Below are 26,449 nucleotides of genomic sequence, written 5' to 3'. Positions count from 1 at the left end.
GGCTTCTTCCAGGGAATGGCAATCATCCTAATGTCACTTCAAAGTTAGCCCTGCAATGAGCATGGTGTTGGGCCAGATGGTTTCCAAAGATCCTCTCCAACCTAAATTACTCTATGACTTTATTCTGTGATGTTGGAAAGTATTTGGATCACCTTCTGTAAAAGCTTTGGATCACAAGCCTTTAGAAGGCAAGTTGATGTTGGCAGGTGTGGTTGTTCCTACTTTCAGGCTTTGTCCGAGTCCACATGCTTTTCCTTGTCAGTGTTGATCAGTTTAGAAGTAAAATATATGGCAGACTTTTTAGACTGCCAGAGTACAGTTCAGAGAGTATGGGACATGATTCAATGGTTAGTTGAGCATTGATCTGTGGCTGAGAAGCAAATCAGAGCATCTTCCATGGTGTCCTCATCTGCCTACAGTGGTATTGTTCCTGCTACAACTGTGACTCCTGGCTCCTGCTGCTTTTGCTGCACTGATCTCCCACACCCCCCATGTATTTTACCCAGCCATTCTCTACTACAATGTTCAAAAAAAAACCCTGCTTCTCTCCTCCTGCCTACTAAAGAGAGATTATTCTTTATTCTATGTTGCTTTCTTTTTTCTCTAAAACGAGCTCTGTGTTATCTTATTTATATAAGCAGTCACATTCGTTCTTTCTTTGAATAACTTCAGCAGGGTTTATTTCTTTCTCTGGAAAATATGACGAGGTTTTGACTGAAATGACATTTTTTTTCTTGGCAAATTTTCCGCTTTGCTAAAACATCAAACAGAATGTTAAATCTAACACCGTGATAGGGGAAAATGTCATCAATTCCCTATTAATTTTCAGTAATGTAAAAACAATGCCATTAACACCCAAGCAAAGCACAAAAAGAATTTGTTCCTATTTGTAAATGCCATTTCCTGTTAGGTGTCAGACACCTGAGGCACTGCATATTTGGAGGAATTTTGCACTTCTTGAGCAAAAGTTGCAGCCACTTATGGCTTGGACTTGTGCCTCAGAAGCTTCCCTGAAGGCTTCGTTAACTGCAAGTAACGCAAAACTTACTGTATCATGTTGCTTAATTATGCACTTCTCTTCTTCTCTGTGTCATGCCAGATAGGAAAGGCTTTGGAAGGGAACTTAGTCAAAACATCTTGATCACTGGGAAGTATCTGAAACCTGAATGAAGTCTCCTTGAATAATGGAGGGTAGCCAGAACCTGAAGTGAGGATGTTGTCTTCAGTGTCCTGGGAAGATCTTCTTCTATTGGCATGAAGAGCAAAGTGTCTTCTAAGACTGTCAGTCTTCTAAAAAGAGAGCAGGAGAGCCCATCCTTCTCCAACAACACCAGGAAAAAGCTCTCTCACCCATCATGGTGCTGGGGTATAAAGCACCCTTTGGCTGCAAATGGTTATTCACAGTGGAAGGGGTCGTTAAGAGGTATTTTGACAATCATAGAACTGGTTAGGAAAGATCTCTAAAGCATTGGTCCCACCATTAACGAGCATTGCCATTTTCACCACTAAATCACAGCCCTAAGTGCCATATCCACACCCCCTTTGAACAACTCAAGGGACGGTGACTCAACCACTTCCCTGGGAAGCCTCTTTCGATGATTCTTTTCCATAAAGAAATTTTTCCTGATATCCACTAACCCTCCCCTGGCACAACCTGAGGCCATTCCCTCTTGTCCTACACCTTGTTACCTGGGAGAGGAGGCCACTACAACACGCTCCAGCACCTCAATGTCTTACTTTCAGTGAGGGAGCCAAAACTAAACACAGGATTTGAGGTGTGACCTCACCAGTGCACAGTACAGGGGGACAATCTAATGTGTTGATCACACTCGTTCTGATACAAATAATCTATGCTTGTGTGTTCTTTCTTCATGCCCTCGAATCTCTTTGTGCTTCAGTGAGAAAAGCTGAAGGACTGTAAGCAAGCCAGAGTTATGCCTATATGCAGAAATAAGAAATAGGCAGTCTCTTTAAGGCATGAAACCTCCTAGCAGGATGTGCTGTCATCATCTTCTCTACCACAAAGCAGGCTGGGGACCTGCTTTCTGTACAGAAATGTTATTGATTGTTATTCCTTTTGCTGCTGGTTTCTGATACAAATTATATATGCTTGTGTGTTCTTTCTTCATGCCCTCGAATCTCTTTGTGCTTCAGTGAGAAAAGCTGAAGGACTGTAAGCAAGCCAGAGTTATGCCTATATGCAGAAATAAGAAATAGGCAGTCTCTTTAAGGCATGAAACCTCCTAGCAGGATGTGCTGTCATCATCTTCTCTACCACAAAGCAGGCTGGGGACCTGCTTTCTGTACAGAAATGTTATTGATTGTTATTCCTTTTGCTGCTGGTCTCCATTTCTCTGTTACAGGCTCTGGTGCTCTTCAGCTGATGTTTATTCTCAGCTAGTCCCAGGCCTGGCACTCCACTGCCTTGCTCTCTGTATCCATGGGAACATTCACATTGTTCCATGGCTCAAAACAGGGATTCAGTGTCCACCTTCACTTTAGAGATTCACTCCTCATCTGCTGCATGAGAGAGTGCCCTGCCTTCCTAGAGAACACAGAGTTTGAGAATAGGCTTTTCTACATTAATTCTGTGCCCTTGTGTCCATCATATAAGTGGAGAAACTCTTTCTCTGCCAGGATCTGAAAAGACAAGAGCTTTTTCCCTGAGCTTTTGGCTGGCAGAAGTAAAGCCAATGAAGGCAGTTTCCCAGCCACTCTGTGTCCTCCCCCTGAAGCTGGCTGTGCTCATTTTCATCCTTCCTCCCCACCACAGCATCACATCCCCATCCAGGGTGTTGGGGCAGATGTTCAAGGGGAAAATACCACTGCTTCACCTGGAGAATGATCTGAACCATTACTGTGCAACCCCAGTAGGTGCTGTCCCATGAGTCAAGTCTGGGATTGTAACAAGGACCATTTTTTTCTTCATACGCTCAGAAAGCTGGATGAGGAGAGACACACCCATAGCTCCTGCCTCTCCAGGCACCACAACTGTTCAGTAACTCAGCACAGATATCAAGCCCTGGTCCTAAGTAGCTGGTAAATCCTTCTTGAGGACCTGTGCCCACCTGCAGGGTACTTTCTACGCAGCAAGTCCAGCAGAACAGAGCAGCTCCAACTTTCCAAGATTTGTATTCACTTGCTGTTTCTCAGCGGGGGTCACCACTTGCCTCATGCCCATTGACACCAGGGAGGTCCATAAATCAGCTGCACAGCGATAGCACAGCCCTCATGATGCTCATTCTGCATCTCGCTGCTGGAGGAAAGCACCACCTTTGGTGCCAAGTACATTAGGGAACATGCCTAGGTTAAAATAAAACTCCATGGGAGGGAATCACAACATTTCTAAAGCTTGGCCTCTTTCATCACAAAAGCTGAGCATGATCCTCATCATGTCTCAAGCGGGCGATAACAAAAGTCCAAGGCCAACAAACAAAATGAACAGCTTTAAAACAACAAAGCTGTGCTGGGGTTTGTGTACAGTGTTTGTTGCCACAATCTGGCCCAGAGTCACCATCTCACATTTCCCTTCCAGAATGATGGAAATATAAATAGGGGCTATAAACCCAAAGTATTTCCAGCTCATACATCCAAAGGACAGAAATTATAGTCTCTTAGCAAGGAAAATGTTCGAGGGTAGTGAGGTAATGGGACCTGGTTACAGAGCTCATTTCTCTGAAAATCTTTAATACAGCATGGAAATTTTTCAGTGTCCTTGATGCAACCTCTGCTAACATATAAAATAATCCCCTCTTTCAGTGGAAAAGCCCCTTCCTTAGAGAATGAACTGCTGAGCCCCATTTTGGGAACCATTTCTTTCCAGCTGCTGCTTCCAGATATTTTTGAATGGCTCCGAAGACAGCGCGTCAGCAAGGAATGAAATCTGGCTGCTTGAAAGATAATCCATTGCCTGTTGGCTTACCTAGAAAGGGCCTCACTTTTCTGTGCATTAGCTGAGGGCTGCTGCTGTTGAACCATAGGAGTCCGAGCTCCAGTCTTGCTAAATAATATTCTGGAAGTCCAAGCCATGAGTCACAGCAGCATATGAGGGGCTCTGCTCCTTTGATTAATTACATTACCGTGCCTGCCCTTTGCTTGTTGACTCACAGCCGTGAGAGCCTGGGATGTGCTGCCTATGTAGTAAACTGATTAAAGGGGGAATGTGGGTCAGTGTATGGATGTGTACGAGAGCTTTCTGAAATCCCTTATGATCTTCCCACCCACTGGGCATTGCTTCAATATGGAGCTCAATCGTCAGGAAACAAACTTGCTCCCTCATCTGCGTTGCACATTGCAACGAGCTCGCCAAGTACGGCCAAGCTTTTAGAAAGAAAAGAGAATTCCCCCCCCAGTGAATTTATGACCCTTGGCTCTGCTTGTGGCTTGTTCCTGTGCATGCCTGAGTGACATGGAAACTGCAGAAAATCTGCTTGGCCTGTTTCTATGCTCTCACACTTGCATCTACATTGGATTTTTCCTTTTTTAATGACTAGGGGGTTTTGTTGGGTTTGTTACATTATAACACGAGCAACACATGATGAGAGGCCCAGAGAAGAGCAACATGTGTTAGTGAAAAGAAAGGGGAAGGATGGAAAAGAAACGAGGAGTGGTTAGAAGTGCTTCTGAGCATTTGAAACTAAAACATCACTCTCCTCATCTCTTCCAGGTCCTTCAAGCCAGATTTCGTCCTGATCCGGCAGCACGCCTACAGCATGGCATTGGGAGAAGACTTCCGCAGCCTCATCATCGGCCTCCAGTACGGCGGCATCCACTCGGTCAACTCCCTCTACTCCATCTACAACTTCTGCAGCAAGCCCTGGGTGGTAAGTGATGATCCGGCTCTGCTGCAAGTCAGCTCTGCAGAGGAGATCTCTGCTACTGATAAAACACCAAGGTTGCCTTCCAGGCTGTTTCAAAGGAGTTGGTCTCTTTAGGTTAAAATCTAAGCAACCTTAGGAATCCAGGTGGGAGTTCTTGGGGGAAAAACCTATCAGCACTACCAGCCTCTTTATCAGCCTCTAGTGGTATCAAGGTGTTATTTCTTCACCCTGAGCAGGACATTTCCCTTGTCCCAGACTCTAAGGGATCACCAACAGCTGGCAGGGTAGCAACACCTAGGTTTCTTGTACCTAGGTTTCTTGTCCTTGGGAAGGATCCACAGTGGAGAAGTTCATGGAGGACTGTCTCCCCTGGGAGGGATCCCACGCTGGAGCAGGGGAAGAGTGTGAGGAGTCCTCCCCCTGAGGAGGAAGGATCAGTAGAGACAACATGTGATGAACAGACAAAAACCACCATTCCCAATCCTCCTGCACCGCTGGCCGGGAGGAGGTAGAGAAAATCAGTCCAGTTAGGGTCAAACCACCACAGATGTAGAGTTTTTCAAAGTCCCAGAATGAAATACAACATTATCATGAAGTGTTGGTTCATTGAACCTGAAACATTGCACCTTGGAAAGACCTAGGCTGAGTCAGCTCCTGATGAGGACAGGACAGTGTTCTGATATTTTGCACTGGAAGCTCCCTTCACCTGTTCTTTAAATTCTGTCAAGTTCACAGGAGAATCTCAGAAAACTTTGAAAAATATTATCATTGGCTTTTCTCAGCCCCAAATCAAAGTGTGTAGTAATTCCCCAGACCATTTCTCTGAGCAGCTCCAAGGCAGCTGAAGCTGCAGAAGCAGGAGGGCTGGGGAGGTAAGTTGGCCTTGAGCCACAAGAGTAAGGCTGGTCACTGCAGTAGCTGCAGGAGGAAGTCAGATGCTGATACCATTTTGGAGTTGGCATGTGGGTTTTCCAAGCAGTTTCGTCCCAAAGTGCCTTCTCTGATCACTGATGCTTCCAGAATGGAAATTTCCCTGCATTCTTCTAGGTTCAAAGCAGGAAACTACAACTATATGGATGTGAGGAGATGGGACTTTGCAATATGACCCCATGGAAAACTTTTAGATGCATTTTCAGGAATTCCCTTACTCATTGCACAAATTTAGCTTGGAGTAAGATGGAATGCTTATAGAAAATGGTATCTTCCTCATCACCTAATTAAGTGGAGTTTTATGGTTGTTTTTTTCCCTTGGAATAATTATCCTAGAGGTCCTCAGTGTGTTGCTTGGTAGGTCAAGTTCAGATGAGGTCTGTAGTGACTCAGACATTTATTTCCATGATTGGGCAGTATTGGATTTAAGTAATTTCTTACTAAAATGGTACAAGTGTAATAAACAGAGTCTTTTCAGTTTTCACCCCTTTTTATAACATTTGTGGGGTTTGTTGAGACCAAAAGCAAGATCCTGTCTTTTCCAAAAATGTTGTAGTGCAACAATGACAGTGGTGAGAGCAACCTCAAACAATCTCACTTTGCCATCATTGTCTAGGTGGTTAATGTCCATTTGACCTCAGTTTCCATCTGATTTTCCAGTTCCAGGCTCAGTACCACACCTTCACATTGGTTCTGACAGCTGGTCCTAGACACAAGTGCATTGACCCTGGTGACCAGACAAAAAGCCTCCACAGTTACACTGCCTTTTGAAGACAGTCATGTAGTCCATTCCATCTGATTTTGGGGTCAAGTCAGTCAGGGCTTAGCTGACGCTTTGCAACCTATGCCTTGTAATTATGTTTCTGATGGTGTGAAGGGGCCTCAAGATGTGAAAGGCCTATTTTTAGGCATCTGAAATAAAAGAAAACAAACAAACTTAGCACTTAAAAGAAAAAAAAAAAAGCAGTGCTGGAAAGGCAGTGTGGGAGAACTTGGCTCTGCCAGCAGCTTGGCTTAAGTTACTCTGGGTCTGGTTGTGCCATGCTTTCCTCACAGGGAATACAGCTGGCACAGACAATCTTCCCAGAGGAGTCAAGGAAACCGTTTGCAAACACTTTAAACAGGTTTTCAGAATGCCTCCTTTCCCTGCTGCCCCTGAACACACATCACCCCCAAACCAGCGACTGTAATGTGCTCAGCAATCTAAGATTGCATCTAATGTGCAATGCTCAGAGGGTATTGAAGCTCTTGTAGAGATTGCAGTGGGACATTTGGGGGCAAAAATCTTCACTGGCAGCACAATCAGAAAATTTTGGTTTTGTGATAGCTGGGAAGCAAGAGATAGGGACACTTTGGTGCACGTTCCACTTTGATTGCAAAACAGGCATCTCGAAATAAGGGATCTGCATAACAGAGATTACTGGAAGCTTTTTGGATCTAGAGAACAGTTGAGATGCATGAAGAAATGAAATAAAATACCCCTGAGAAATGTGTTTTTCACTCTCATTTTTTATTTTCCCCCAAAATGGTTCCATTTCATAGAAATGTTTATGATTTTGTGGAGGGGAATGAAATTGAGACTGTTTTTCTTTGGCAATTTGCAACCACGTTTTATTCTCAGCAACTCTAATTACAATCAGCTGAGTTTGGATTTGGGTTTACTCAAATATGCAGCCCCATTTTTTAATGACATTTGCCAGGTTTCTAGTTCTGCAGTGCACAAACTTCTTCAAAGATTAAAACGGGCACAGTTTGAATCAGATGTTTCTGAGAGGGAAAAAAAAAGAATATTCAGGGGGTCTCACACCCTGAGAGAAACATCTAAGAAATCTGAGTTTTAAGATGGTCCCAGAACTGTTGAGAAATACTACAAGCACACTAAGCACATTGCTTCACCCACTAATAATAATTTTTGTGTTAGAATTCTAACACAATTCTAACTCTAATTCTAAGTTACAATCCAAAATACAGTGGGAAGAATGCTCAGAGCAGTACTCACTGCATGCAGGTAATGTCTGTAATTGCAAAGCAACTTCTGCATCTGTAAGGCAGCAGGAAACATGAAGTTTTTCTGACAGTCACCTCCTGAGTCCAAGGACTCCCAGCCAAACTGTTATTGACTGCCAAGGGACATAGGCTCCCTGATCACCTAGGCACTTTCAAAATATGCAAAAGGCTTTAAGGTCCTCTGAATGGACCTTTCTGTTTCTCTGTAAAGACTCCCTGCATGTAACTCTGATCTCCAGCCAGTCAAAGGTATTCCACTTGCCTACTTGTTCCAGGTACCTAAAACCAGGCTGCCTTGCCCCGTGTCTTATCTGTGGTCTGGATGCAATCTCGCTAAAACCAGTGGAACCACAGAAAGCAAGAACTGCTGCCAGAATGTGGAAGGTGTGGTTATACCTAGCAGAGCTGCTGACAGCAGCATTCCTACCCATCTGCACTGGGAGATGTTACTCGAGCTCTGTTATCAGATATCTCAGAGGCTGCTGCACCACGTAATGTGGGAGTCTCTTTGTCAACATCCTGTCCCTAACAACTGGTAAAAAAAGGAAAAATGGGAGGGGACTGTCCCATGAGGGGCAATACCAAAGTCAGACCTTTCTGCAGGCTTGGCCCAGTGACGAGGCTCCCAGATGTCTGAATCTCTCATCTGAAACACTCGCTATTTCAGCAACAGCCAAGAGCTGTGTGCTTCAAAAGGAAGCCCAAGGAACAAGTCAGAACATTGTCTATCAGCTGCACAGTTGTTCCAGTTATTTTGTTTGAGCTGTTTTCCCAGGATAAATGTACATTTCTTCAACATCACGGTGTCCATGGCTCACCAGAGCTGCATGCACACACAGCAAGGGGCACAGGCTGTTCTCAACCAGAGTGTTTTTCCTTCTCTCCCCTGTCTCTGTCTCATTGTGTTTAACTTTTAAGCCCTGTTTGCTCACCTTGCTAGTCAAAACAGGGCCTTATTTTTCTTTTCTAGAATGTGCAGGGCTAGTGCAAGTAGTTAAGAGAAGCAAGCTGTCCTCCTTCCACAACATCAATACTCTCCTTGCCAACAATAATTATTCCACATGGGGAGTTTTTCCTCTTATCTGCTGATGCATGTGAGGGTGGTGGTGGTGTTAGTGATGGGATATGCTGCCTCTTGATGTTTCCTGGATTTTCTTTAAATGCTGTGTTTTGAACTATGAGATTAGGAAAAGGATTCTTTGCATTTGCCTGCAAATCTGCTGGCAGCTGCCCCTTCAGCATTTGGCCTGGGTCTGGCACACACCTTGCAGCCTAATTTTTTTTCACAGTGACTGCATGCCAAGATTTAACTCTCAAAGGGGCATTTCTTCTCCACCAGCAAATGAAGTTTCAACTTCTTATGCAGCAATGCTTTTGCTTAGACTAGCCCAGTACCAGGAGAGGAGCCTTAACGGGGCTACTCCGCAGAAAACATCCTCAATATCCTCTCTCTATCTGCAATGTAACCTTGGTGTTGTGATTTGGTGCCTTAACTGGCTCCAGCTCTTGCCCAGAAGTGCTCAGAATATGCGAGATTAAGTAGCTAATGCTGTTGGGAAGAAAGGGAGCTTGCTTTTCTTTCCCTTCTTCCCTAGGTGTCTGTTTCCTTCCCTTAATCTGTGTGTTACTTCCCTTAGGGGCCACAGGGATCTCCTTCAAGCTTAATACATCCTTACCTTTGATGAGGAACTTGAGAAGCTCATGCAAAGGACTTGCAATCTGTCCTAACTTGGCCCAGGCTGGAGACCTTTATTAATTAACTTGATTTTACCAAATTCTGGGGGGCTTGGAAACTGAATTCAGTTTATAAACTATTTTGTGAATAGGACTCAATCAATGGGGAACTCAGTCCTACCTTCCAGCACAGCAGGAACCAATCCCCAAACATTTTATTCTCTTATGCAGCTGCCAGTCCAACCACTTCACCAACAGCTGTGCCAATTCAGAGCTGTCTGTGGTAACAGGGCCGTGTCTCTTCAGAGAGTGAGCAGGGTGGCTAAATGCCTGACATTATAGACTCTAAGCTTCTCCTGAGATCTGAGAGGTTTCTGGGATATTCTTTGGTATATCACCCCTGCTTCAGAAACATTTTCTGTCCTGGTTATTAAGTTTCTCTCTTATAGTTTTGATTTTTTTCTCCAGGTGATGAATGATGGATCAAACAGGGAGGCTGCAGACAACATACAGAATAGTCTGCTTGCTTCACAGATGGCTGAAGCAGAGCAGGAATTTGCTGTGCTGTGTAACACTTCTGTTGGGGTTTTGGAACCCGAACAGAAATCAAAACTCAGTGCTACCATGGGGAGCTTTGTGTCTGGTTGGGCACAACCCAGAATGCTAAAAGGGTTTATAATGGTGATGATAGTGGTGATGGTGGTGAATTGCATGCTGATGGGTGGGGACAACAACAAATGTTCCTCCTTGTGTGTGAAATACCGGGGCGGTTGCTGTCCCCGTTGATGTTCCATGCTGCTCTCTCTAGACACTGCCCTCACAGACTGGTGCCTCCCTCAGACCTCATGGTAGGTGGGACAGGGACAGGCAGATGTCCTTTCTCCTGTCATTCATGAAGGGCTGTTGGGGGCCCTTGGTTCACAATAAATGTCAGTTATGATTAACTCCTACTTCCTTGGGCTGGGACTCAGACCAGGTAGCACAGGCCATTCCCTCTGCTCATCACTGTCCCTCAGCAATTCTCCTGCCCTCCAGCACAAAGTGCCTTGCTTGGATTTGGCTGTGGGGAAGAGATCCAAGGGACAGCTTTGGTTTATTCGGTCTCTAACAGCGAGCGGTGGCACTGATTTCCTGGCTCTATCCTCTGCTAAGAAAGGCTCCTCTCCCCAGCTGAATTTGGAAAGCAAATCTTGTTCAGAGTAGAGATGTAAGTAAACCCAAACTGATTCTCTTCTGGCTCTTGAATCCCTTCTATGCTCTCTTAGTCCAAGGTTTGTGTACATAGGCTGGCTTGGCCATGGATAAATAATGCAGCTTTGTATTTTTTTGCTGCTCTTAGGTCAAGAAAGCAAGGTGGCAAAGACATAATTTATGTTTCTCTCACCTCCTTCACCACTATCAGAACATTTTGCAAGCACATGCCTGTTACACAATAAGTCACTGACATCCACTGTGTCTGTTTTTTGTTCCCCCTCCCTCACCCCAAGTTCTCTCAGCTCATTAAAATCTTCAACTCGCTGGGTCCTGAGAAGTTCCCCCTCGTGGAGCAAACGTTCTTCCCAAGCCATAAGCAGATGGTGAGTAACTTTGCTTTCTTCTGATGCCAGTATGGATGGGGTAGAAACAACAGATGCAAGCTGGACACAGGAAATGGTGGTGGGAATGCTGGGAAGAGTCTAAATTTTACTTACAGAGAAATACTAGTTAAAAAGTGCTATGCAAAAGGCACTGCTTGGGAACCTCTTTCCTTTCTTGCCCAGCCCTCCCCTAGGTCATGTAAGGACCCTGAAAAAATGTACAAAGAGGCTCAAAGGTTCAACACTAAAGCAGAACTCCATTGTAAAACAGTCAACAAAAAGCTCATCCCTTAGAGCAAAGAATCACTCTATTCAGATAAAGTGGATTTTCTCTACTCCTGGAATTGTTTAAAATATGTTGACAATTTGGGACGTGTCCTGAGAGATGTTTGTTTCACAATATTAGTTTGCTTGGTCTGTCACGTGCTCACCATCCATGAAACATTTATCAGCCTGAAGGAACTCAGGGTAACTTGGAGTTCTTGAAAGAGTTTGCTTCAGCTTCTCATGTTTTCTTTGCACAGTGCTCTGGGGCCTGGTCTTTCTGTCAACAGCTAAACACTCAGTGTCCTGTGTGGCTGCTGGGCACTGTACCAAACTCTTAGGGCACCTTCCAAAGAAATCTGCATAGGTGCCTTTAGTCCTGGAGAACATGGCAAAGAGAGGGGCTCTGTTTAAAGCTGGTCATGGCTCTTGTTTTTCCTGCGTGAAAAGGAAGACTAGTCCTTTGTGAATTTTTGCTCCCAACTTACATCCATGAATTAGTGGCGCTTCCTACATGGCTGAGGCTTCGATGAAACCCTGTATGAACCATGACCCCCTGTGTGACCACTGGCTGGCGGAGCTAATTTCCCAGGCTTGACTGTGAACCCAAGCAGCATTGCCAGCCTGAACATGAGGGTTGTTGAGATGCCAAACTAAGGCTCAAAAATATTCAAACCCCTCTTTTCTCACACACTTGTTGCAACACTGTGGGCCAACCACAACGCATAACAGGGTGTAGGTTCCTGATCATGCAGGTTCTTGTGCAAAATCCTGCTGCTGCCTGCTAGGTACTCAAATACTTTGAAATGCCAGACCTTCACCTCTCTGTTCCAATACTCTGCTCTCTACCTGTGCTAGGTAGACTACAGCACTTCTATGCTTCACAGGCACATGGTGGAGGTAAGTACAGTCATGAAGTTGTATTATCATTTAAGACATAAAGAAATGGATAGTCCTTAAACAATGTGACCATTTGTTGCACAGTTCTATGATGAATTAGTTGATTGTGCCTGTTGCATTTAATTCCTAATGATTTATGAAGAAGGTTTTGTGACATAAGTAATGTTTCAGGACAGTTGTGACTTTGATCACCACTTCAGGAATGGTAGTTCTGGAAGACTTGATAAAGGTTATCGTTGCAAATAAGTTAGCTAGCACTTTTAGCAAGATCTTCTTGTCTGGAAATCTGATTCTTGGTTCCTCGGATGTAGATGTATTTGGTGCCAGCATAGTAGTAGTACTGATCTTAATTTCACTTATTTTCCATCTTTATGACTAAACACCTACTTGGAGATGCTATTACTTACTTCCAAAAGGGTACAGGAAGCCTTTTAAACCGTAGGTAATCTCATATGAACACAAACACTACTGCTGACATGGAAGCCTGAGTAATCTGGCTTAAATCAGTCACTTTTCAACAATTTACAGAAGCAACAATCCACTTGGGCAAATTCAGGTCAGCCCTTCCCAGGTGGACAGGTCTGCCTCACAGAATGAATCTACACAACTTCTAAATATCTTTTCTGGGAGCATCTTCTCAACACCCTGGGCTGTGAGAGTCTGAGAGGTCAAGCTTACACCAAGCAAGCTGCACTGCAGTCATCACCAAACACCTGCGAAAGTTGCTTGCCCACAGTGCCTCAGCTTCTCCATCTGTCAGACAGGAATATACTGATCCCCTTTTACCACTCTTTCTTTTCCTTCTCCTGGAGGCATTTCCAAGCTGGACCAGTGAGCACTCGTAAAACACACTGTGGTCCTTTGATGGCTCAACCCCTGGAAGTGTTTATAACAAGTGTTATGGTTTTACCTCTCTGCAATGTCATACACTTCAAGCACTTAAGTTCTCACATAGGAGACCCTCACCCTTCTATATCCAAAATTTTCCAGAGTCTACTTTCTAAACCTTTGGGTTAAACAGAAAAAGAATTCAAAAATCTGTTTCATTCTTTCATCTGTGTAGACACTAGATTTTCCAAGAGTAAAAGTGAGATACAGGAATTATCTAACAGTAGGTCCATTTTTGTGAGCATTTTAATTTAGCTGAAAATGCTTTTTCTGAAACTTCTTTCTCATAAGAACTGGGCATTTTTAATCAGCCTTAAACAGTAAGCCTAAAGAGAGGACACAAGATTCTGACATTTCATAGCAGAAAAGATGAACCTCTCTTCCTTTTGCCATGGGCATGCACCTTCCAGACCTCCCCATAATGATCAGTTTTCTGGAAATAAGAGCAATCTGGCACGTGTTCTTCCAAGGACCTACTGGTGCTACAGCCAGCCCTTGCTCTGTACTGACCTCCTATGGCAAATTAACAACTGGGAATCATTAACTTCAAAAGGGCTTTTTCACCTCTCCTGAGCTTATGACCACAGTAACAATTCTCAGAGAGACCAACCTCTTAAAAAGAGGGGGGGATTCCTGGAGGGATCTTTGCCAAAGCGCCAGATTTGCCAGAGGTGGAATATCTACTTTGGGACCAATAAAATGGTATCAGGAAGGGGAAGGAAATTAATAAATCCAGTTGCAAATCCATTTGTGTGCATTTGAAGTCGACAGAAACTAATATAAGTGAAGCAGAGACAGAATGTCTGTGATAGAAATAAAACCACTTTACTGTTTAGAATAAAAGGACACTATAAAAAGTGAACATTATGCAACATTACCTTAAAAGACAATATACATTCACTGAATATAAAATTTATAAATAACATGGAGGAAAACTGTAAACAGTGCTAGAAAATTTAGCAACAAATACATTCCTTCTGGACAAGATTTTTCACATGGGTTTGGTTCTCTCCCCAAGTTTTCATGACTATCAGGAACAGCAGAGTGGCTCTATGAAGGAAGGACAGTGTCAGAGAGAAGGAGAAGCCAGTACAAGCAAAACAGCAGCAAATGTTTAGTGGGTTTTTATGTTTTTTCTCAAGACTGGTAGCCCCAAAAGTCACTTATTCTAAAAGACAAAAACCTTTTGCAGTTCCCTAAATTTTGTTCTGTCCTTCTAAGCTGTAAGTATTTCAGAGACATCTGCAAGGATGGAGGCTTGTTCTTATGGAGGCCTTTACTTTCAACAGTCTTTACTGTAAAAAACACAACAGTATGTTTCCCATCACTGTGAGGTAGCATTTCACTCTGACAAGTATGAATGGGATACAATGACAGATTTATGTTTTAGAATAGTCCTACATAAAGGGCCATGTAACTCTTCAAACCATAAATTTAGACCTAAAAATGGCACTTTTTTCCCATACTGAGGACCTTATTCAAGGAACTCCATGCACAGATCTCCTGCTCTCTAGCCCCTCCATTTTGGAAAAGGAACATAGAATCTAATCTTTCAGAAACCTTCAATATGTATTTTTGTCATTTTAAAGGGGAAAACACTCTCAAGCAAGTAAAGAAAAAATATGCATAAGTAAGAAACTGAACAGCTTCAGTCTAGAAATTAGTTCACACTTTAAAAAGTACTTTTAATAATGTTGGTGTGTCTAAAATATGGTGGCAGGGGGTGTGTGTGTGTAATCCTGAACATGTCCATTGGCAGGCAGAAGTGACTTAGCAAGGCAGAAGAAAGGAGAGCAGACAGAAAGGAAGTCTTTGAGTCTGATTTAGAGCCTGTTCAATCCATGTAATGGCTTCCACTTCAGGAGTGCCTTCAGGCAGGTCTTTAATGCAAGCACAAGCTGAAGCTTAGCCCAAGAAATGCATGTCCCTGATAGCATGCACAGAAACAAAATAAAGAAGCTTCCCAAAAGAAATGTATTTTCACTGGATTCTTCCCCCTCCTTTCGGCTCCGCATTTTGAACAGCCTTAACAACTGTTTCTTTACACAGCAAGGGCAAAGATTTGCCACCAAACCTCCACCCCTGCCAGTCTAGCTGTCTGCATCTCAGAAATATTTTACCGTCTGCAAAATAAAGTGGGAATATGCTTCATTTTCTGGTAATGCATCTGCTGTTTTGTTTTGTTTACAAAGCACATAGCTACATGATGTCCTACTTAGGACAGAAGTCCTCATAGTATTAGAACACAAATATTTTCACAATAATTTGAGTGCAATACTGTGATGTCTCAGCTAGCTAAATGACTCAGTGACAGGTAAAATATGCAGAGCTGCAGTTTAATGAAAATTCAAATCAACACTTTACTGCATCAAGGGGCATTTTCATTTAGCCTTCCAAAGCTGTGAGAAGTGGCTGCAGCTCCGAGACACTGGCCACCTTGAGCTTGAGGAGGGCCACAGCCTGCAATGCCAACTCCAAGCAATGCAAACACTGAGGGCAGCTCCATTCTGCCCTCAGTGACCCTCACAGGTTTTGTCAGCCATGCACAACTCGAACAGAGATTGTTCCACTGGGCCCAAAGCCCAAACCCATATTTTGCCAAAAGGAACAACATTCTGAACCACTACCTGCTCCTGTGATGGGTGTCATGAAGCACCCTACTCTCCCTCTCATCTCCAACCCATAATTTAGGAGTAGTCACAGGGAAGAGGACTCTAAGAAGTGTTCCAAGTCTAAATCACAGGAAAATCCAACAGACTTTCAATGTGTTTTGTGCTGCATTGCCACTCAGAGCTGCTGGGAAAAAAATACACGCAGCAGACTTAGGCATCTCTTACAGCAACTCTCTGAAAATGCCCTCTAAAGTTCATGCTATAAATGAAGCTTTTTGCTGTAACAAGTCATTAGCAAATGGGGCATTTCAGAGGGTGCACGTCTGGCAGAGCTCTGGTAGCACACAAGGAACATAAAAACACACCAGAGCCCATCTCAGACACCCTTTCTTTTCTATTTGGCAAAGATGTGCTAAACAATCCTCCAGTAACTGAGGTCACTGACTGTAAAATGCTGTATTGTCCCAAGCTGGAATCACTGCAACAACTTTTTCCTGTTGGTGGCAGCTCTGCTTTCTAAGTGGAATGAACGGAAGATATATGGAAACTTAAGATAAATAATCATAATAATACAAAAATGAAGTTAAGCACAATCTTCTCCCTGCCCAAGCCCTCCCCATCCAAGACTCAGTCACCCATTTTGTCAGCACCCCTTCTTCACCATCATTAAAACTTAAAATACTTTTATTTGATAAGAAAAATTATATTATAGTTTTCTTAATAATAATAAAAAAAATCAAAATAGAATGAAAAAAAAACTTCTCCAGTCAACAGCAAAGCACAAGACAGTAAGGCTTCTCCTCCCACATGACTGCAGGATATGGTATGAGCACATGCACAGGGCTATGCCTAACAGTGCCTAGAGGGAAACACAGCACTTGACACAGAAGGAATCCTCCGGGCAGCTGAAAATTTTATGATCCCAGACAACAGTTATTAGGAGACCACTTTTCCTTGCCTAGCCCACACACACACTTCCTTTCACTATATAAACAAATGCAGCTATTGTAGCTGCAGGGGAGGAACCGTGGTGCAAGGAGTTACAGAGGAAACAATGACTGTAGCCACTACTGCAGATACACTGGAGCTTCAAAATCTTAAAAGCAACTCACTGACTCGGAATGTCAATATTTCTGTCTTTAAAACACAATCAAACCATTCTTTTAACACCAAAAAAATTCCACGTCCTGTCAAAAATAGCTTATGTCATTATGCGTATATACATCTTCGTTCAGCAAAACACTATTTTGGCAATACTTTTTTTTTTTTTTACAATAAATGTTCTAGCAAGTCTCCCCTTTCCCTCTTGCACGTGATTGATTTACAGTTGTTATTTTTGCACCTGTTTGGTTTAAGGTGTTCACAAGCTGGTTTTGCTGTTGAGGCTGAGCTGCAAAAATTTCAGGGGCCAATGCTGCTCAAAACGGGATGGCACAACCCTTTATATGCTCTGCTGTAATTGCATTTACCTCCCTGAAAATAGGAGATGGGGTTTTTGTTTTTGAAACAACAACAACAACAAAAATACTAAATACTCTCTCTTTTTTTCTGGGGAAAGTCAGAACTTCAAATGTGCTGTTGCATTCACATTGTGACTGAATTAGCAAGGACAGTCAGTCAACAATGCTTTTACCAGATGATGTGGTCAGACACACCAGGTAAAGTCTCCCACTGCTGGAGTCAATCACATTGCCAATCTCTCCTATAGAGGAGAATTTCTTTTGGATGTTATTTTGTCCAGAGTTTAGGCTGGATTTCTTTTCATTTTGCTTCATTTGCTTGATTAATCTGATTAATGAAATCTGTTTCCCTTGAAATAGACTTGTCTAAGTATTTTCAGCACTTAGTGCATGAGGAGGGGTGATAGGAAGCCAGCGCATAGAAGAATACAGTGCCTAATTGGCATAGTTTTTAGATTTTTGTTTTCCTAAAAAAATAGAGATTATATTGCTACAGCTAATGATACATGTAAGAGAGCAAGAGCTCCATCTTTTTTTTTTTTTTCCTTTTTTTTCCCTCCCATTTTTCCCTCTGGTGTGCAAAAGTAAGCTCCCAAACGTCTGATCAAAATGAGTGGTATCAAAAAATGGAAAAGGTGATTACAAATTCAGTAAGGTAGCACAGACTTTTTTCTTTCCTTTCCTTTTTTTTTTTTTTCCTTTTCTTTTTTAAGTGTTCGAAGTGCTAGAATTTGCATGAAAATAGGCACTAATTTCATTGTCATCATCACGATCTGGTAAGAGTTAGTGTCCAAAGGAAGATCAGCCACAAGTAAGGGAGAGGGGAGATAAGGAAAGGGATAGCTGCTCAGGGATCTGTGGCATTGATTATCGTCTTGTCTGGAGGTGCCCATCCTCTGTACCAACTGCAGTAGCCTTCCACCCTCTGGATGCAGGCATAGTGCTTTGCTTGATATCCCGAGTGGCCGAAGTTGGAGAGCATGTCTGTCCAAATGCACTCATTCTTGGAGGTGGCAAAGCAGGGCAAATAGTAGCAGGGCCTAATCTGCAATTGGAAAGAGAATTCAGGTAAGTCTACATATAAAAACAACATTATATAAAATGTCTTTTTAACAGAGACAAGTGATTCAAAATTCCACTCCCTCAAACCTTGCTTACTAATCCAAACTTCAGCCTCAGTTCTGTAAGCACGTAAGCATGTGCTTAGCTTCACACACACAGCTAATTCTGTAGTCAAAAGGGCTTTTCAGGTGCAGAAAAGTTGAACTTACGTCTATGTTTTTGCAGGCCTGAGGCCATGTGAAAAAGTCTTAGTTCCAGTGCCAGGCTGTGGGGTTTTAAGTACTCAAAATGTTTACACAGGAAAAAAGCTGGACATATCTTGCCAAGCCTTTGGTACCTGATTTCATTCACCTGCAAATGATTCTGCACAGATTCTGAAAGTCTTCCCCAATCCCAATTAACTCCAACAGGGTATTAAAAGCATAGACTCTGCACTTTTATTTGATTATCTCTTCTTTGGTCTCAACACTAAAAATGAACTTTACTTTTTCTCTGTAAAAATTGTTGTCCTCCATTTCTCTTCCTGGCTGTTCTCTAGCATCATCAAGTATTACCAGCCAGGGGAGACTGAATGGGCTTGAATGTCTGATGCCACCTTAGAGACACACATACCTTGCAGCCACAGCCCAGGTGATAACGATGGTTCAGTCCTTTGCGCTGGGACAGAGTCAGCCGGTCCCATTTCTCATACCAGTTGCACAGGCCAGTGTAAACCTTCCCCTCATACACCCGGCCTTGAAAACAGACACATGGTCACAAGTTAGCACTTCTCAGCTCAAGCACTTCTCTCGTTTCCTGAGATGGCTAATGCTCTCAATATGTTTGGCTTCAGCCACTGCTCAGCAAATGTTTTCTTTTTATTAACTGGTTCAGGAATCTCTGGCCAGCAAGATAACAGCACTTCTGAAAGTCAGAAGGTGTTGTGCTGGCTCTAAGCACCACCAGCAACATGCAGGTTAGTAATGCTGTCAAGCTCCTCTTAACAACAGAGAAAATGAGCTGACACCCTCACTAGAAACAAGACTTGGCAACTGTCACATGTCCATCCCCCTGCATCCCCCCATCTCAGCAGCCTGCGTTTCTCCAGCTCATTCCAAAAACCATCTTCCATTTCTGACACAGCCCAGTAGCACCCAGCTCCCTGTGACAGACATGCCAGCTCAGGTATAAATTGAGAGCCATGGACTGTCACACAACATACTTCTCACAGCATGCCAGGGTGTAGGATACACTTTTGGAAAGAGAGGGACATCTAGGGAGTGAAATGACTCTCAGCATTGTAGAGTACCGAACACCAGAATACTGTTGGCCATCTTAACACTTAGGAAATTGTGTACAGAGCTGTCCACACCACTGCCCATGTCCTTAGCAGGTGCATGTATAGGATAGAAAACTTATGGAGAAGTACATGGTCCTTTACCTGTAATCAGATATTGGTACTTGTTGACCTCCAGCTTGACTCCACAAAGACTCTCAGAGGCTTCTGTGTAGATGTACTGAACATGTGGCATTATCTGGAAGCCCCTATACATCTAGAGAAAGAATAAAAATGCTTTCAGTCATCTTAAGAGAACAAATTTCACTTAAGGTTCTTTACAATCTACATTCCTAGTTTGTGGTAGTAAGCAATAAATTTTCTGGTTTTGACAAGAGTGAAGGAATAATGACACTGGCTGGACTCATGGAAGCCTCCCCACCAGATTTGCTGGTAAAGCAGAAAAACCACCTGCTAACGAGCCATTGCAATTCAGCACAGAGACCAGTTTTTCCCATTCGTATTAGTTCCAGTGGCACTAAGTGAACAAAGCGCCAATGTTGCAAGCTCTGCCAACATCCTGAATTTTTTTTTCCCTTATAAAGGTCATAATTAGAGAGAAATAAAATTAGTTCAAGCTTGAAATCTTTCTCCTCTATGCGATTTACACAATTTCTTCCAAACTAAGAGGTTTTTCTTTTAAACAATTACCCTATTTTCCAGTGTTGCTGCCGTAAGAGTTTCAAACCTTTGGCGCTTGATCTAAGTCATCAAGTCAGACACCTCCTCCTCAAACGCGTAGCACACACAGCTCCTGCTGACCTCAGCAAGGACTTAATGTGTCTCAATGAATGCAGACATTGAATTCTACACCATCTTCTAAAATTAGTCCCGTACTGATGGGCACCATGAAGAAAATATCATGTATACATAATTCCTCTGCACTCCTCCTCCTTCTTCATAATCTTTCTTCCAGCTCAGTTTAATCGAAACATGAGCCCACAGATGCACTGGCAGTTGGATTCAGTCAGAAATTAGCACATGTCCCCATCTGACCTGGCCTTACTGCTGCAATTTAGAGAAACTCATGCCCACCTGTTAGCAGCATAAAGAAGTCTTTGCATAGCAATGAAACAACCATTGCATGTGTACATTGGACCCATTAAACATATCCTATTTTTGAGACACATAGGATTATTTCCCTGAGAATTTCATCTTTAAAATTTGTCTTTTCAAAGCATTCAGTCACTCTTTTTTCCCCGCCAACTCCATGAATGGCCAATATTTAGAAGTTAAAGAAGAAACAATAGAAGTCAGAGAAAACCAGTTTCCTGGCATTTCCCAGCCTATCCTTTTCTCTCTCAGCTTTACTGATAGCACATTCACATTTGGCTTAGCAGTAAATATTAATGTGAGGCAAAAGACGACCAAAAAATCCCAAACAATCCCAGAGCTATAAATCCTTGCCTCTGTGTCACCTAAGCTGTAGTATTCTTCTCCAGGCTGCATTCTATTTCTTGACGTCCCCTATTACCCCCAGGGTATTTCATCATTCCCCCACCTCCTTTAAAAACAACAAATCTTTTTCTTTCTGAAAGAACATGTTAATTTAACAGATTTTATGCTAGGCCCAAATACTTCCTATAAAACCATAAAAAACTACTACTAACTCTGCTATGCTGAGAGGCCAAATTTTATCTTTGGAGCATCTACGGAATGTCAGCCAGGTGATTTTTTTTCTCCTTAGATAGATTCCCTTAATTAGCATGATCTTGTAACAGTATCACAACTTAGTAACAGCACTGCTGGGTACAGTAAAAGACATGCTAAAGAGTTTGCATTTTCCAGCCTTTCTTCTACACCCAGCTAATAGGCAAGGCCATTATTTTTTTTAATTAATCACAGTGTATCAACAAAAAATCATAGATCATGCTTGAAATATGACATTGTGTCCATAAGTGGCCAAAGTCTTTCAATGGATATGGAAGAAGTGAATTTCACCTAATCTCTGCTTTATCTCTGCAATTTTCTTGGTATCGGATGACCCACTCAGATTTTCCAATCCAGTCAACATAGCTTGAGACCTAGATTCTGGCACAAGAATCCAGGATGAGTTATTTAGCCCTCAGCACACTTTTGTTTCTTGCCTCCCAAGGGTACTGTGAGGAAAGGCACATAGAATAAAGGTCACGTGTTCAGACCCCATCCTAGTGGGTGTCACACCAAGAAGCTCAGATAACAGTATCTAAGCAGATAAGACTAGCTAAGGTAACAGCTGGGGCTGCCCAGTCCCTCCAAGCAGTGCATTATCAACACTGCAGAGGGCTGCACACTGTGCATGGCAGTGCAAGGGATCTGTCACTCGCAGTGCTGAGCTCCCAGTCATGTTGGACTAATTAAGAATCTGTGTGACAAGGTCTGCACATGGGCAGGCACACTTGGAGCCCTTTCTTCCTCTTGCCCACAGGGCTATGAGCTACACTAATCATTCCTCTGGGAAGCTGCTCAGGTCCTTCCTACAGGACTGTTACAGTCATCACTTCGAGCATCTTCGGAGCCATCAAGCTCAACATGACTGCCTATGAAGTAGCCAGTGATGCTGAACTGGGGATTGCTTTTCAGCTCCTGGACCTAATTTCCTGTTCACATTACCATTAGGGACACCACTGCCAGGGCTGCTAAAGGAAGCATGCTCAGCCTCTCAAAAAGCACTGCCACTCAGCCCTCAGTGACCCACAGGGATGGCAGCCACTGTCACACCGACTGAACCCATGCTGGGGCAGACAGGGCCTGCCACACCCTCTGATGACTGAACAAAATTCACCAGGACCTCGGTTCTCTTGGAAGGAAAAAGAAAGTTTGGCAAGGGGGAATCTTCTACAGATGCCTGCTGTCAAAACAAAAAAACCAATACCTTGAGAATTATTTTTGGATACACAAAGTGTCTTGGAAGTGCTGTTAGACCAGTCAGAAGAAACCCAACCAAAAAGCTAGCCTGTCTCCTAACTGCTACCCTCAGAGTTCTCCTGTCCCCACAAATGTGTATTTTTGGAAGCATAATAACAGGGAACAAAGTATTAGCAAACATGACATGGTGATGTCTGCTAGTGCTGCTCTATTTCCATCTGTGTCAGCATTCCCCTTAGCAGCCCCCATACTGCCTCAGAAATGCACAGGCAAATCCTGTGGTGGTTCCTGCTGCTTAAGTGACTTCACCCTGTAAAATTGTTCATGATGTTCCTCCCTCTATCCCTCCCATGTGAGGTTGCACTAGATACCAAGAGCTGGGAGTCACACTTTGCCTAACCTTCAGCTACCTAAAATATAGGCAATTCACAGGAATTAGGCATCCTCTCTAGTCAAATGCCAAGAACAGACACCTCCAGAACAACTCAGCCTATCCTAAAACAGCTGTCTACAACTTGTGGGCTGAATGACACTTTGGTGGTTCCTCTCTCTATCCATTGACAATGAAGAGAGCAAGAAAGACTCAACACCTCATTTTAGTCTGTCTAAAATTAAACTAAATTAATCCTACCCCACTTCTTTCCTCTTGGGACTATCACATTTCCCCCCATAGACTCATTTTACAGATAAGCAACAAACCAAGGAAAGTCTCCTTGCTTCTGGCAGCCTGTGCAGGGTGCTGCCATGGTCAACCAGGACTGTGTGTGCTCATGGAGGAGAAATATCTTATCTCCTTGTTTCCTTTGCAGTTTCCTGAAATAGGCTTGGGCCATTCTCAGAATGCACTGCAGGATCACAGAACACATAGGGGTTAGATCAGTCCTGAGCAGATTTATGACACGTGATCTCAAAGTATTCTTATATTATTTGAGAAAGCAGTGGGTAGAGGCAGAGGTTGCTTGGAAAAGCACAAGGCCTCTTCAGACAACAAACCTGAACACTAGAAAGCCTGGCACTGTTCTGTCCCTGTGGGCTGACCTTGTGCTCCAGTTCAGGCCCCAAGCTGGTTTAGTTGTGAAATGCAGCAATGAGTTCAGTGAGGAATGTTACTGAGATCAAGAATCTAACCCGGCAAACTCCAAGCAGCCTGTGAAAGAACTACGGAGATTGTTTTCTGCCCTTTGAGGCTTTCAATGCTTTCCACAGGCAATTCAGCACACACTGATAGACTAAATGGCTTGTTTATTTTTCACCTGCAGGTGCAGAAGGGTTTATGTAGACTGACATGTTAGTTTTATCTTCAGAGTTGTTCCCATGCAGCTGTGCAGAGCCATAGGCCTCCTTTCAGCAGGCGGACAGTCAGCTTTCATTGGAGCAAACAAGGGAGAAATTTGCTGCATCACTCTGAACTCCCCCACTGTATGGATCTAAATCCCTCTTTATACTGAAGTCTCTAAGCTCAGCAGAAAGACAGCAGGGTTTCCAAAGAAGACACTTGGTTTGTTTGTTTGTTTATGAAGAACTATGGCCTCCGGACATTCCAGTCCTACTGAGCACTTTGCTTCAGGTTCCTTCATGCCAAAGGTCACAGTTAAACATCCAGTGCAACATCCCACCAGCCCACCATCTAAGCAGACATAAGGGCAGTTTGACCAACACAAGATTTCCTCTTTAAAATCCCACTTGGTTTTGTTGGACACATAGCTTCCTAACAAAACACTGTGGAAATGCTCCTGCAGAAAGGCCCTGTGCTGCAGAATAACCCAATGAAAACAGCCAGGACAGGCTCAGGTGTCTTATTTATTTAGAAAAGGGGCAGTGTTATTGTTGGTAAAGGGTAGTACTTAATTTCGGGGACTACCATTATTCTAGATCACTGCTGCACCCTGTTCATGGTCGTATGTTAGATGGGAAGCATCAAACTCTTGGCACGGAGAAGGAGGGAAAGTAATGGTACTGGACAGATCAGGATGAAATCAGAAAGAGAAGGTGATGAAGCCACTGCAGCACGTGGGCACTGAGTAGTTTTGTAAAGCAGGGTACACTTGCAGCGCTGGAGAGTGACAAAACTGGAGAAGAACAGCATGGAGTGCTGCAAACCTGATGAGGCCAACAAAAGCCAAAAAAAACCAAAAAAAGTGGCAGTGTTGTCTCATTATTGCCAATACAACCAGTTGCTTATTTTTCTTTGTAAAAAATATGTATTTCCTTTGGATCTTACAGAGAAATTTTTAAGGTTAAGGAAGTCAGTAAGCCCAGCACCTCACGCCCTCCTACTCGAAGCGCAGGCATTCCACTCTTGTGGAAGAGCCATGCCAGGACCAGATTTGGCTACGTGCATGGTTTTGTGACAGCTTATGAAACAGGCTTTGCGTCTCCTCCTCCCCGCTTTCGTGCTTAGCTATAAACTGCCTTATAAAGAGAGTTACTGTTACAAGGCAGGCAAGTGACTGGTTTTTTCTGAACCTTTACTTTGTCTAATATGTTTCAGATTTCTGCAGTCTCTGCCAAGCTTTTCCATTCCCTTTCTTTTTTTTTTTTTTTTTCCTAAAGACATAAACCAGTCTTATGACTGGAATGGCATTGCCAAGAAAAACAATCTAGGGCTAATTTTTAGCATTACATAACAAGGGGGCAGTTTAAGAAAAAAAACCAAGTGCAAAGCAGCAGGTTGGGTGCAGTTCGTGCAGCAAAGAACTAGAGCTCTGAAGAAAGGAACCAAAGAAATTAAGCAACTGGTGTGGTTCTACCTCTTTTCATCTCTGAATCAATATTTTACAACTCTTCTGAGCTGACAATATTTAAAAGCTACAGTGCTCCGTTTAGCTTTATATAAAGACTTCATTGTATGATTTTCATTTGTTTTGTACATGGAAAAAAATGCTGTAATCCTAACTGGTGGTCACAAAGAAAGCAAGGAAAGAAGAGAAACAAGCACTCTCCCAAGGCTGGCAGACCCCCTACCATAATTTCCTTCTTGGATTTAATGAAAGTGCTGCATGGCAAAGCTGGCATTTCCAGTCCAATACTGTGCCTGTTGAACACAAAACATGACTTCAGTACCTAGAGAAGATCATCTGCCATCTTTTACTACCAGAAATTTTAAAATAATGGAAGAATTCAGGTATTCAGCATTGTATGTCAGGAATGACCTCTTCCTGCTCCTTTCCCCACTTCAGGGAAATGTCTACCAATTGCTGGTTTCCTTCCATTCAGTATGGCCACTACAAAAAACTGCAGTGCTGATAAGTATGCAAAGTGTTTGTTACTAAGTGTTAATTAGATTCCTTACCATATATACTAGCCCACGGGAAATGTCTGCAAACATACCTTCATCTGCTTGACCGTGTACCGCATCGTTCCAAATGGTCCATCTTTCATGAGCTTCTTCCCCACCACTTTAGCTCGGATCACTGTCATAAGAGAGGAAAAAACAACAAATTGTAGACAACTTTTCACAACATTAATGTTATACCCCCCACTTAAAAAAAAACCCCACAAAATTGTTTAGATAAACTATCCTGTAAAATAAACAAAACTCCAGGTTAACCTTCCTCTCAATTTATTCTAAGCCTCACACACAGTGAAGGCATGTATAATGGGATGCCAAAGCAGGTATTTGTTTAGAGGAATCCAGTTCTGTGTGAAGAATAAGAACAAGCATTATTTGTGGTTAAATCTCAGCGAAATCTGCAGAGCAGACTGTAGCTGGGACCAAGACAGATTAAAATCTTTGCACCAAGCCAGTGGGATGAAGTTTGTAATGCCTTAACTCCCAACATACAGGATGATGTTCAATAGGATACTACTTTTAAATTGTTCTTTGTGGGCCCAGTAAAACTTTTCTTTCCCAATAAACACAACAACACAGTACAGTGCACTGGAATATCCCATATCTGGGGATTTCACTACAACTGCCACCTTTGAGGTACCACAAAACTAACAAATGGTCCCTTGAACAAACAGCTGCTGTGCAAAACCAGATTATTCAGCAACCATCAAGTGCCCAGTGAAAGCTGCCAGGCCAGCCAGAAGTCACCTGGAAGACAAAACAAGCTGACCCATCAGATCTTGTGTCCACTGCACTGCATTC

General features: G+C 43.1%; 2 protein-coding genes across 3 annotated transcripts in view; one reads left to right on the top strand and one right to left on the bottom strand.

Annotated features, from left to right (window-relative positions):
* The window catches only part of SYN3 (synapsin III), a 190,346-nt gene that overhangs the window by 48,968 nt on the left and 114,929 nt on the right, over positions 1–26,449 (top strand). For both annotated transcript variants that reach the window (XM_008636394.2, XM_017737803.1), the window contains 2 exons: positions 4,667–4,823; positions 10,919–11,008. In XM_008636394.2, the coding sequence (XP_008634616.1) occupies positions 4,667–4,823; positions 10,919–11,008 (247 nt within the window). The remainder of the gene's footprint in view (positions 1–4,666; positions 4,824–10,918; positions 11,009–26,449) is intronic.
* Positions 13,863–25,800, bottom strand: TIMP3 (TIMP metallopeptidase inhibitor 3). The gene is made up of 4 exons (XM_008636391.2): positions 25,687–25,800; positions 19,615–19,726; positions 18,807–18,928; positions 13,863–18,177 (listed from the first exon to the last, which is right to left on the bottom strand). Exons 1-4 carry the CDS (start codon positions 25,774–25,776, stop codon positions 17,980–17,982), a joined length of 522 nt encoding a protein of 173 aa, XP_008634613.1. The 5' UTR covers positions 25,777–25,800; the 3' UTR covers positions 13,863–17,979.

This window comes from Corvus brachyrhynchos, unplaced genomic scaffold (genome assembly GCF_000691975.1).
Source record: "Corvus brachyrhynchos isolate BGI_N302 unplaced genomic scaffold, ASM69197v1 scaffold56, whole genome shotgun sequence".
NCBI lineage: Eukaryota > Metazoa > Chordata > Aves > Passeriformes > Corvidae > Corvus > Corvus brachyrhynchos.
The sequence above is the reverse complement of the archived record's forward strand: the minus strand, read 5'-3'. Positions and strand labels throughout refer to the sequence as shown.

Coding starts and splice junctions, on each gene's coding strand:
- TIMP3 (XM_008636391.2), bottom strand. CDS start 25,776: ATGACAGTGATCCGAGCTAAAGTGGTGGGGAAGAAGCTCATGAAAGAT. Junction 18,929..19,614: donor GTACCAATATCTGATTACAG/GTAAAGGACCAT, acceptor TCTGTTTTCAAG/GCCGGGTGTATGAGGGGAAG. Junction 18,178..18,806: donor ACCTGGGCTGTGGCTGCAAG/GTATGTGTGTCT, acceptor TTCCAATTGCAG/ATTAGGCCCTGCTACTATTT.